Genomic DNA, 13,352 nt, shown 5'->3' with positions numbered 1-13,352 from the left:
GATGCATTAAGAATAAATATAAAAGTACGCTAGGTTTTTCTTCTTTTCACATGAGTTAGCTTAAAGGTTGGAACTTTTTACACCGATTTCTTCGATATTTCCTAATAATATGGATCAGAAAATTGCACCAGTTTGCTTGATTCGTCGAGCTTATCCTTTTTCAGTACCACATATGCTGATGAATTAACAGGAGCTAAACAGCTTTCTCTGGTTGTGGAATACGCAATTTATCTGTTGTCTAAAGGGAATCAATTCATTATGTTTTTTAAATTAACATTGCCCTGAACGTCCTGAATATGTTTTCTTCCTCAGGCCCATACAGTAAACTCTGGAGCAAAATATCCTGTTAAATGTATCTCAAAGTGCCCATTTGCAACCTGACATTTCTGCTGATGACGGAGAGAGTTTATGCATGTTTTGGATGTTATACCGTTGATACGGGATGACCAGTTTAGATGTGTAGAGATTTTCGCCCCAATGTTTTAATGGCATTGATGCTTTTAGTAATGTATGGTTAGATATAAGGGTTCTGTTTCCTAATTATTCGCAACACGTCACACTTAAAGGGGTCAAATACAGTCATTTTCATACTGTTGAAGAGCATACAGAAACTTAGAATGTTTGGGAATCTGATGAAGACTTGCTTGTCTTTAATACACACTAGTACACAATTTATAGTATAAGAATAATCAATCGACCATCATGCCAGAGGATGGACTCAAATGCTTTACTGAAGTCCATTCCATTCACACGTTTGTTCACCACTTTCAGGGTTGTCAAAGACCTCTTGTGAGAAGCTGATAAATGGATTTTTACAGCTATGTTTAGATCGAAAGTCATGCTATTACTGGCTAAGCAGGTCGTCAATATCACAATGTATAATGATATTAGAAGGCAAAATGTACTCCATTGGTATAGAAGCAATGCAGGTGAGAGAGATTAGCCTGTAGTTTCTAGCCTTGGATTTGTACTATTCTTATACTAGTATATTGGAGCGGGGACTGTATATTTCCAATCTCAGAGAACAATACCTATTTCTATGGATAGATTAAAGATTTTTAAAGAGAATTGATAATATTTTCTGGTGTAGCTCTTTAAGCACTTTAGTGATATTTTATTTTGACCAAACGCTTTGTTTGGCGATAGTTTAAGAAGTTATTTGTCAACACCTTCAACAGATGTTGAAATCTCAGATAGCTAAGGTCTTGATGTGGGACAAGCGTTTTTCTTACACAACTGTTTTAGACTGAGTGAATGAGATTTGGAAAATACCGATTCAAATTGCTTGTTTAGTATGTTTGCCTTCCTGACTGAGTCAGTTCAGTGTAAGTGATGCCCTTGTCTTTCAGAGGTGCTATATACTACAGTTGTAAGAATATAAGCTTTTGTTTCAGCCAGACTAGAAATTACCATCGAAAATAACAGATTCCAAATGTGACCAGTAAGCAAGCATTTTTTGATCTTGGATATTATACTTAAGGTCTTGAAAGATTAAGATTCACATGTTCAGTTTTGTACCTTTACAGTATACCATCCGCTGACACCATAGCACAATATACGGGTGTTTTCTATTATAGGTTTGTGCAAATAACAAGTTACTTTTTTCATTAGTCTGCATATTACTTTCTTTTAAAAGTATTCCAGATTTAATAACATGTTTTATAATTTCCAATTTCGGTCTTACATGTCTAAATATACGTTAGGTAAAATTAAAAGAGAGCTTTTATCTCAATGATGTATTTAAAAGCTCACGATGATAAGGACAGAATACAAGATCACGATAAAACTAAATATTTGTTAAACTTAAGTCAAATATTTGATTACATTCAAAAATAGCTCTCGTTTGATAACTATAAATTGAAATTTAGTATCATTTTATAGATATGATACATAAAAGGCGGATCTGACAAATCATAAAATTTAATAGAAATTTGATAAGATCAAATATAGTAAAAACGATTAAAGAGTTTCTTTGATCGAAACTTGGCATGCTATGAATGATTGCTTATAATTACGTAGATCAGACTATTTTGTAACGGCATAGCTTTTTACGTTTTATCTAATTATTATATTCTCATTGAAAACTCATACGACGTCATGTAAATTAACATATTATTTTTTGAATAAACAACTATCTTTGATATATGTACAGTGCAACCTCTGCAGAGCAACACCCTTTGGGAGATACAAATATTGACTGTTATGTAGAGGTTGTTGTTCTGGTAAGGTAAATTTGATAATATATTTCAGCTTAGGGAAATTTTGATGATGTTGTTATAGAGAGATTTTTGCTTAAGACAGGGCCGCTCTGGAGAGGTTGTACTCTATAGTAAAATACTGTGGTATTGTTAAAATACTAATCCGTTAGAAAAATGTTTCTTACAAGGTATGTCGTTGAATGAAAAATAAAATACCTAGACGACAACAAATGAGCCGTGCTATGGGAAAACCAACATAGTGGGTATGCGACCAGCATGGATCCAGACCAGCCTGCGCATCCGCGCAGTCTGGTCAGGATCCATGCTGTTCGCTAACAGTTTCTCTAATTCCAGTAGGCTTTGAAAGCGAACAGCATGGATCCTGACCAGACTGCGCGGATGCGCAGGCTGGTCTGGATCCTTGCTGGTCGCATACCCACTATGTTGGTTTTCTCATGGCACGGCTCAAATTAAGTGCCAAGTTCAAGTGATGTACTTAGCACACTTAACCTCTATTCATTAATGCGATTATGAAACAGTCTGTGGAAGATCCAAGTGTATGACCTTTTTACGCTATAACATGTATAGCCTGTTTTATTCTTATGAAAATAAACTTAAATTTTACTAATGGTCTGAGACCTTACATCTTCTATATATCAAAGGTATTGTTATATAAGACGTCGTTTGGAAGGTAATAGCATGGGCACGAAAACATTATTGAAGACACTGAAATCATTAACTTTCCAAAATACTTTAAAATACCCGCGTCTTGTTAATACTTTTAATATTGCACTTCTGAGTTGTTTTGGCATGTTGTTATTGTTTAAAATAAAGCTTGGTTGTCATTACAATTACGAAACAACGTACAAACGACCAATATTCACGTAACAATATAAACCATGTATCATGTGTCCTTTTCTATATTCATGAATAATACCACTTGTCTCATCAAACACTATCAAAGAAGGGACACAGCATCCAAATGTGTAGGGGTTGAACCTCTTTTAGTGAAACCTTGATAACATTACCGAATGCCATGACCCAGAATCAGGTAATGACAAACCTTATATCACAAAATTGTCTTAGATCACTATTAAATTCCAAAAACCTAATCGGACTTTGGCAACATATTTACACAACTTGTGATAACGGTAGCTCTAATGAAGAAATTTATTGGTGATATATTCAATGAGGTCCTCAACCTGACTATGAGTATCTAAATGATGGATATTTAACAAATATATATTTAAACGTAATGTTAATGGATATTTTATCAAGGTCATTGACTTGAAGTTCACATTTTTTTTCACGTTTTCCTGTTACAAACATAATGGGTTTTCTGACAGTAAAACTGGCGACAGTTTTTAAACACGTTTATACATGAAAATGTGATTGATATTGTTTATAGTGTTTTGTTTTTATTTCTGACTGTTTTTTCTACATCATGAATATCAACTTGGCTCGTTGCAATGCTTTACACTCGTGTAAAAAGGACAAAAATAAAAATAGATAGTTCTGAAAAGCCAACTGGTAATTGTGGGTACTTTTACTGTTGTCTTTTATCTTTTCTTAGGTCAATTCGTGTTTCTTTTATTATTCTGTCTTGTTGTGCCCCCCCCCCCTCTCCCACCCCCATGGGTGGTGGGGGCATATATATTTGCTCTTGTCCGTGCGTCTGTCGTCCTTCCGTCCGTCCGAAGTTCGTGACACGCCTAGCTCAAAAAGTATTTGATATAATTTAATGAAACCTTGCATGAGTCTTTATCATGATATGAACTTGCGCACCTTCTATTTTTCGTCAGGCTCCGCCCCCTAATTTTAGAGTTAAGGCCCCTGAAATAGTCAAAAATTGACATTGTCACCTTGTGACACGCCTAGCTCAAAAGTATTTGATATAGATTCATGAAACCTTGCACGAGTCTTAATCATGATATGAACTTGCGCACCTCCTATTTTTCATTTGGGTCCGCCCCCTATTTCTAGAGTTATGGCCCCCTGAAATAGTCAAAAATGCACATTTTCACCTTGTGACACGCCTAGCTCAAAAAGTATTTGATGTAAATTGACGAAACCTTGCATGAGTCTTTATCATGGTATGATCTTGCACACCTCCTATTTTTCGTCTGTCTCCGCCCCCAATTTTTAGAGTAATGGCCCCTGAAATAGTCAAAAATGCACATTTTCACCTTGTGACACACCTAGCTCAAAAGGTATTTGATATAGATTCATGAAACCTTGCACGAGTCTTAATCATGATATGAACTTGCGCACCTCCTATCCTTCATCTGGGTCCGCCCCCTATTTCTAGAGTTATGGCCCTGAAATAGTCAAAAATGCACGTTTTCACCTTGTGACACGCCTAGCTCAAAAAGTATTTGATATAAATTGATGAAACCTTGCATGAATCTTTATCATGATATGAACTTGCGCACTTCCTATTTTTCATCTGGGTCCGCCCCTGTTTCCAGAGTTATTGCCCCTGAAAAAGTCAAAAAATGCACAATTTCACTTAATTATGTGCCTCACTCAAAAAGTATTTGCTTGAGTCTTTATTATAATGTGACCTTGCACATTTGGCATTCTTCTTGAGAATTTTAGCATTTATTACAGAGTTATGGCTCTTGAAATAGCCAAAATAGTGATTTTTTTGTTTTTGATGCTCATAGCTCAAAAAGTATATCGTATAGAATAATGAATCCATTTCATAATATTTTTTGAGGCTATACCCCATTAAGACTGCAAACATTTGAATGATTTCCCCTTATTTGTGACAAATGTACCAGTGGGGGGGCACACCCTGTGTCCTACAGACACATTCTAGTTTAAAGTCATTTTGAAGATATGTATACATGGTTCATTTGGTTTTCATTTTAAACATATAAATAAGAGCATTGCTAAAAACTTCGTCTGCTACTATATAGCGCAGTGCAAAGGCTCTTCTAGTAGGTTTATAGATTACTTAATTACATATCGCACCTTTATTTATTGTAACATGTGTGGGGTCTTCCTCCACATCAAAAATGGATAGTCGTCATAAGCCCTATAATTGGAGGGTGCGACGTTAAATCCAACAAAAAATACATGTGTAATGAATTCACGTGACGGTGATCCTCTTACTTTGGAACATGGTGAGGATTAAGAGAGAGGATTTCTTCACAGTTTACCATTTTTGTACTGCCTAGTAGTTTTCTGCCACTGACCGTGCCAAGGCAATGCCCAAAGGTATACCATATATTTGTTTGTTTATTACACGTTGTATACATTTTTTATCATATATATGCATAAATTGTTTATAGAAACTGGAAGATATAATAACACACCCAGGGCTCAAAGAATCTGTAAATCTTGTAATATGAATCAAATTGAATCAGAATTTCATTTCCTATTAGTTTGTTCGAAATATAGAGATTTAAGAAAGATGTTCCTCAAACCATATTTTTGTCATTGGCCTACCTTGTCAAAATTTGATTTACTGTTAGTTCTACCTCTAAAACGGTTCTTAATAACCTGTCAAAATACATTTACTTTGCAAACAAATCTAGAATAGCTATTTAAAAAGATATTTAGACCATTTTTGTCATGTGTTCGTTTCACGTCGCTCTTTCACTGTTGCAGATGTTAATTACTTTAACTTCCAGAAAATGTATTTTTGCAACTGTTAACTAAATAACTATCTCACTCTTCAGAAAATGTATTTTTCATGTTTTCTCTCTTTGAATAGTATTTGTATTGCTATAAACATTGTATAATGTTTTATGCGAATAAAATCTTTGGTATCGGTATTGTTATATATATTGGTATTTTTGTGCACTTGTCAAAATACGTGATCAGGCTGAAGGTAACGCTTCTTGGCGTCATGTGATTACGTGGTACATGTATATTGCAATAGCTTGGCCTGTTGGTGAGAACACGGGTAAATGATGACGAATAATAAATTTTCTAATCAATATATTTTTTTCAGTTTTTAACAATTTATTTTTAACAATAATTTTAAAGGTGATATAAATACAAAATGTACAAATTAATTAATCATTGGCACAGCGTAAACAAATGCCTCGTGTTTTGCGTAGATACAGAAAAATGTATGTATGTGAAATGAGCCGTGCCATGAGAAAACCAACATAGTGGGTGTGCGACCAGCATGGATCCAGACCAGCCTGCGCATCCGCGCAGTCTGGTCAGGATCCATGCTGTTCGCTAACAGTTTCTTCAATTCCAATAGGCTTTAAAAGCGAACAGCATGGAGCCTGACCAGACTGCGCGGATGCGCAGGCTGGTCTGGATCCATGCTGGTCGCAAACCCACTATGTTGATTTTCTCATGGCACGGCTCAAATGTGGATTGAACAGATGAGAAATAATTCAAACTTCTGAACACAAATTAACATATATTCTGTATCTGCAAAGTAAACATTGAACATTTTAACGAGAGTGATTTTGACAATTTTAAATGGTTATCTAATGCATAAAACCTTTTAAACCAAAATAAATCCTTGAGATTTATTGTAAATCCAGGAAGATTGATTTATCAGGGAGTTGTTTACTCTAGATATTTGCTGCACTTTTGGCCAACTTATAATTTCCTGTTTTGAAGACTTTTTTAAACATGCTTTAAAATTATGTCAACGTTCGCTTTCTCTCGGCTGAAGTATTTATACTCTGCCAACCTAATTCAACAATTAACAACTTTTAGATTCTAGTCCAGTCAAATGCAAGAATCAAGAAAAGAGTGAAACATTTATATTTCGATAATCGAGTACAACATAGTGAAACTGGGAGCGGTGGTCTAGTGGTTAAGGTGTCGGCCGCTCAACCCAGGGTCATTGGTTCGAGCCACATTGGGGTCACGACCATGACTTCTCATATGACACCAGTACTGGTTTTTCCAGGAAGCGGACTCGAGATTGGTTCAAATAAGCTTAAAGCTTTCATCACAATCGTTAGATGTAAAGTTACAGTACCCGCCTATAATAGCAAATAGGCTTTCGAAAAAAAAATTCGAGCAGTATTTGGTAAGTGACTGATGAATAAGGTAGTTCCTGGGTAGCCATTACATTTTACTTTGAAGAATATAGTTATTGGGATGGGATGTGGAGACGACGTTTATCTACGGTTTGCTAGTATTTATCATTCGGGAAACCCTGCCAGTGTAGCCATAATTGTTTCAGCCCTGTTTATCATTCCATTTCACAATGCAAGTTCTTTTGCCACGGGAGACAAACGGTTGAACAATATTCTAGTTTGGGACGTAAAAACGTGTTGTAATCTTTACTTTGTTTATTGTTCTTGATATTATTCTTGAAATAGTAGAGATAGTCGGAATTAGTAGAGAAAACTATTTTATTTAAATTGAGTTTAATTCTTTTATGCTTGTCACCTTGAGGTACCTAGCGACATCGATGCGTAGAAATAATGCGTATTACTCTTTCACTATGAACAGTTCATTTCACATTTCACAACTTGAGAAATTTCACAAATTAAATTTCAAAGCAATATAGTAGACAATCTGTTGAACTGGAATCATGTAAAAAGCACTTTGAATATATGTCTCCAATTATGTTCGAAAGAAAGGCTAATATCGAAATTTTATCGAATTTCAAGCTTTTTGTTAAGTAAAGATTATCTATGATAATTTTTAAACTTGAATCAAAAGATACATTAGTTTATTTCATTTTGTAGGATTTAGATGTTTCTTAATATCAACTTGCAATTCCTCTTCTCATATTCATTACTAAAAGTATGACCTAAAGTCAAGTAGTATAGTCGACCTGGGTAGCTACTGCTGACTGTACGCTCAGTGTACTAGCATCTATAAACTATAGTTTTCCTCGGTGGGTTTACAATCTATGCTGGCAATTTAATTGTATTATTTATGCTGACAACTTAATTGTATTATTTATGTTGGCAATTTAATTGTATTGTTTTCTGCTACCGAGTTTTGCAGACTGTCCCAGAAAGGAAGTATGCTTGGTGTTCGTAACGACTGACTAGAAATGGTTCCATTGGCTACCTGCCATGCGTAGTTTCTCTTCCCACTTGTATTCATGCTCTCAGGATCCAATCGTCTTATTGTTTCTTCGACAGTATGGTTTTGTATGGAGTTTAGATTTATGTATGATGAAGGTAGAACACTACTCAAGGATTCATAACTTGCTGAAACAACTTGTGCAACTTTAGTGGACCTTTCTGATAAACTGTTTGCACCTTTTGTTTCTCCAGAATCTGGTCTAGGTTTGGTTATCCTGAACGATGTAGGTTGTAGCCTAGTTCTGTTTGTTAAATGTTTTGAACTATTTAAACAAACTGAATCATTTACATCTATCACGTTAGGTTTTATATCATTTTTATGCACAACTTTTTGAACTGATGCTTGAGTTTCTGAATTCTTGCTATCAGCCTCAACTGTCGCACGTATTTCCAGTAAACGAGGTCTATTCTTCCTGGTTTTAGTAGTTTTATTCACGTCTACTTTAATTGAATTGGACTTATTTTTCTTGTTTTTCGACTGTTTTGTTTTACTAATAGTGTTTGCTGTTGATTCTTTTTTCAGTGATTTTGGTACGTCCTTTTTCTCTTTCTTACGTGGTTTTAAACGTTGTTTGATTCTTGAACCTGCTGGATTTGAATTTAAATCTAAGCTTATAGGTTTGGGTTTTTCCTGTGCTCTTTTTATGTTGCTGCGTAAATCGGGAATTTTATGTCTATTCACTTGTTTCACTGCAAGGAGTTTTGCAAACGGTTTGGGTTTCACAGCTTTGTTTTTATTCATTTTATTATTACTATCGTCGTCATTCTCACTATCATCATCGTTATCTTCATCGTTATCTTCATCGTCATCTTCATCTTCGTCATCATCATCGTCATCATCTTCTTCATCATCACTTTCATCATCACTGTCGCCGTAATCAGAATCTTCAGAGTCACTTTTAAGTCCTAACATTTCTCTGTTAGGTATTACATAAATTAATACCAGACTATCACCTGGTTTAAATCGTACCCTTTTCTTAGATTTCTTTGATTTTACTATCGCTGTCGAGCGATTCTTTTTTACACTAAATGCCAGTGAGCGATATGAAGCAGTGTCACTTGTATCATCTCTGTCATGTTCGCTGCTTTCATTATCCGAGGACTCCGAACAGTCTGATGACGTCAATGTATCATCATCACTGTCAGAATCGCGGGTCGTGGTTGACATATTGACCTGATAAACGAGTTCTTCTTTAATTTACAAATATATTATTCGTCTTCATTGGAAATATACATGACGAGAAGATTCTGTCAATGGCTGTCTTGAATTTTTTCCTGAAAAGTAGAATTGCAATGGTTACATTAATTGCCCTCAGGGTGCTCTAGTGGTAGGACGTCCGTTTCAAATTAATAGGGAAACTTGTCGGATACCATTAGGAACGATAGGGTGAGAAGAGGAATTTATACAAGTCGTAGAACTTGTTCTCAGTCCAGCTAAAATGAATTGTATGAATTATGAAGTACTTTTCGTGTGGTGATAGCACTTATTGTTTTACAATACTGGTATTGCGTTCTGTACAATTTCTATATTATGATGTTTTTCTTTCAATTGGCTGTTAAGTATTTTGTCAACTCATTAAGTGGTACTGTAATTAATTTATTTACTTTTTTCATTAAGCATTCGTTTGACGAGCCGTTCCATGTGGTATTATTTCAACAAAATCTATTACCATCTTTTTTCTATCCTGTTAACTAGTTTTTCTTGTCAATTTTGCCATACATCATTCGGCCGTTAATCAAAGATTTTTAAGTGTCTATCCAATATTCAAGAGAGTTTTGTAATACTTTATTTGAAAACTGCTATGACATGTCACAGTTATATCGATTACGGAAGGTCAGTTTTTATATCAGCCTCCGCTAAATACTTTAGCCATGAATTTATCAAATATCATCAATAATTCATTAATCGTATTTACTGAAACCCGTTGTAAACATGATCAAAAAATATAATCAAGGTTGAACGAAGTTCGTGTAAAGAAAATACAAAGACTGCCCGCATGTAGAGCTCAGTTCGAACTGACATTCCAATGGCTTGATGTATAGCAGTCCAAGGGTCAAATGACCTCTCTAACAAGGGTAACAAAGACATTGTTTCCAAAATAAGTCTTGGAAAACAAATGTTTTAGGTTCATGGAAAGGTTAACTTAACACCTTTGTGTTGGTAGTAACCAAATCATGTAAACACACCCAAAAATTATGAAAATGCACTAGTAAAATTTAATGGAACATTTTCCGTCCAAAATGAATTTGGCTAAAATTCAACCGAAACACCAGACAGAAAATCTTATTGAGTCATTTCCGCTTTAATGTTTTATCTTAAAAACAGATGAAACAACTTTCCAAATACATGGTATGTGTATGGTAAAAAAGCACAACTTTTAATATTGCAAATGAACTGTTATAGTTAGAGCTTTAAAAGGCGGTGATAAAAACAATAGATTCAATAAAACATTCTAGTATATTCAGCAATATTCAGACCTTTGACAAATGTTAAAGAAAGTAATTATCAGAAATAGGATTTAACAAAAAATTAATGTGTTTTGTATTTATCACGGAAAATGTGGCAGCCACATTTTTAAACAAAGACATTATGACCCTTTAATACTTTATTTCTTCCCTACAGAGCTACATATACCAAACTCTGATGACTTACTCCACATTTTTACAAAAGTTCTACTGAATAATTGCAAAGGCATGATGAAGGCAGAGCAGCCTTAAAGCTTGTATGACGACCAATATAATCGTCTGTTAGAAAAATGAGAAACTATCAACTATTGAATTTTTCAACGTAAATAATTGAGCCATGCTATGGGAAAACCAACATAGTGGGTTTGCGACCAGCATGGATCCAGACCAGCCTGCGCATCCGCGCAGTCTGGTCAGGATCCATGCTGTTCGCTAACGGTTTCTCTAATTGCAGTAGGCTTTAAAAGCGAACAGCATGGATCCTGACCAGACTGCGCGGATGCGCAGGCTGGTCTGGATCCATGCTGGTCGCAAACCCACTATGTTGGTTTTCTCATGGCACGGCTCAATTTATAAAATGACCAGAGATGGATTCAGTGTTTACATAAAAATACTTATTTTTCATGATTTTGATTGTGTATTTTGATACAATAATTTAGAAATTTATGGAAATTGCAAACTTAACTTGGTCCAGAACATGTCGGACAAAGCTCTTAAATATTTATTATTTTCTCCATTTTCTACAAACATAAGTAATAGGCATAATAATTACAATCACATTGTTAAAATTATATATTATTATTGACGATTTCAGTGGACTTTGATTTTTTCTTCGACTAAACTTTGTGATCACGGGGAAGCTAGTTTACGTTATAACGTAATAAGAAGGTATTGTGTCCTTTTTGTAGCAAAAGCGGTCTTCTTTATATTGTTTAAAGATATGTTATTTTAATTGGCTTTTGTAAAATGTTAACAACTTGCTTGACTAGTCCACAGGAGTAAACGTGCCAAATTTCACACAGTTTATAATGTATAATTACCGCTGATTAACAATAAATTACCGACAGAAACAAAACGCTTATATCACGAGAAATATACTATACGAAATTAGTGCCAAACATTTTGGCCCGTATTTCACAAAACTAGAACACTGACAAAATAACTTGTATTCTCTAAATTCTCAGATCATAATTCATACATAGATCAATGTCAAGATGCAGATTGTAAATGAGTATGGACTTAGCGTTTCGATACTGCGGAAACTGGTCTTATTGTACACTTAAATATTTTGTTTTGAATATTTAACCTACAAACACGTGAATGTCTAATACTACAGTAATTCCTGTACCAGAATCAGACACCGTTGTTACAGCGTTAGTTCTATTCCTTGCATCCATATTGTTTATAATGGAATGGATGTGTCTAGCAGTGCCTTCTGTTTTCTATTGAATCTACAAATGCACTTATGCATAAAGATTTAAACTAACTTAAAATATTTTGTATTGTAATATTTCACTGCACAATATAAGGTTATTAAATTATATCCAACTTAATACTCTTTGGAAGAGCATATGAAGATAAGAAAAGATATTAAGGTCAAATAAAATCGCCTTTATTTAGTTTAGTAGATTACGGTCAGTTGTTCAAATATTTATAGTCCGTTACCGTGCTATTTTGAGTTATTTTAATGTTTTAACCGCATGTATCAAAGACAAGCTATCACGGACTACCTTGTTGACGAGTGGACATTTTTATGATTTTTCACTACACATATGTAACAAATGAAACGCCCTTACATAGTGCAAGTACTTCTTTACAATCTTCATTCCCCTTCTGTATTCCATCTTGTTAATATGAAGTTATACAACATTTATAATGCTAAGGAAAAATTAAAATCAACAAAATTTAATGCAATTTATCACAACGGTCGTTTTAAAAAAAAAGAGAAATTAAATTATCTTACTCACTGTTCAAGTTCTGAAAATATAATTTTTCCAGTGTCATTTGTTAAAAAAGTTACTCGTTTCTTCTCCAATGAGTCAAATCCTGTGACATTTTCATTTTCCCTATTAAAATTCATATAATTCCGATCAGATGCAATCTCGGTCGATTAATATATATAGCTGTCAAACGGATAACGTTAATTACTATTTTAATGACTTTCTGACCTATTAATCCGTATATTAATGAATCTTTTCCACCTTTTTTGTTAAACTGCACTTATTTCTCATGCCAGATAAAGATATGGAAATTAGACATTCAATATCCTAAATGATTTTCACTCGGGTAGATCTTTGGCTTTATTGTATCAAGCAGGCCATATTACATATTGATTAGTTGACATATATCACCCCCTTGAAGATATTTACATTTACGCTGTATATTGGTTTAAAATGTTTAAAAATATCTTGTAAAGAGATTTATACCGGTGTTAGCGTGTAAACATTGGCTATATTGTTTTATTCTGCATAATGCATCAGATAATATCCTATTAAAATAGCGGTAGAATTTGCCTAAAAGAATAAATTAAAATTGTTCCTTGTTCATTGCAATATTCAAATACTTTGGTCTTGTTTTAACATTTCATTTTATGTGAATACTTCAATAACTAAAAAAGTATAAAATACATAATTCTGAAACATGCTTAAAACCGTTAGAAGGT

General features: G+C 34.2%; 1 protein-coding gene across 2 annotated transcripts; it reads right to left on the bottom strand.

Moving 5' to 3' along the window:
• Positions 1-6,312: 6,312 nt before the first annotated feature.
• On the bottom strand, positions 6,313-13,016 carry LOC123525270 (kinesin-related protein 4-like). Of its 2 annotated transcripts, none has more exons than XM_053538007.1 (2): positions 12,654-13,016; positions 6,313-9,499 (listed from the first exon to the last, which is right to left on the bottom strand). In XM_053538007.1, exon 2 carries the CDS (start codon positions 9,390-9,392, stop codon positions 8,094-8,096), a length of 1,299 nt encoding a protein of 432 aa, XP_053393982.1. In that variant the 5' UTR covers positions 9,393-9,499; positions 12,654-13,016; the 3' UTR covers positions 6,313-8,093. The 2 variants fall into 2 exon arrangements, with proteins under 2 accessions (XP_053393982.1, XP_045160107.2); XM_045304172.2 differs by having other exon boundaries at positions 12,658-13,016.
• Between the last annotated feature and the right edge of the window lie 336 nt (positions 13,017-13,352).

The sequence above is a fragment of the Mercenaria mercenaria genome, chromosome 3 (assembly GCF_021730395.1).
Source record: "Mercenaria mercenaria strain notata chromosome 3, MADL_Memer_1, whole genome shotgun sequence".
Classification (NCBI taxonomy): Eukaryota; Metazoa; Mollusca; class Bivalvia; order Venerida; family Veneridae; genus Mercenaria; species Mercenaria mercenaria.
This window is presented reverse-complemented; position numbering and strand designations above follow the sequence as displayed.

Excerpts from the sequence above, each read along its gene's own strand:
- LOC123525270 (XM_053538007.1), bottom strand. The coding sequence starts at position 9,392 with ATGTCAACCACGACCCGCGATTCTGACAGTGATGATGATACATTGACG.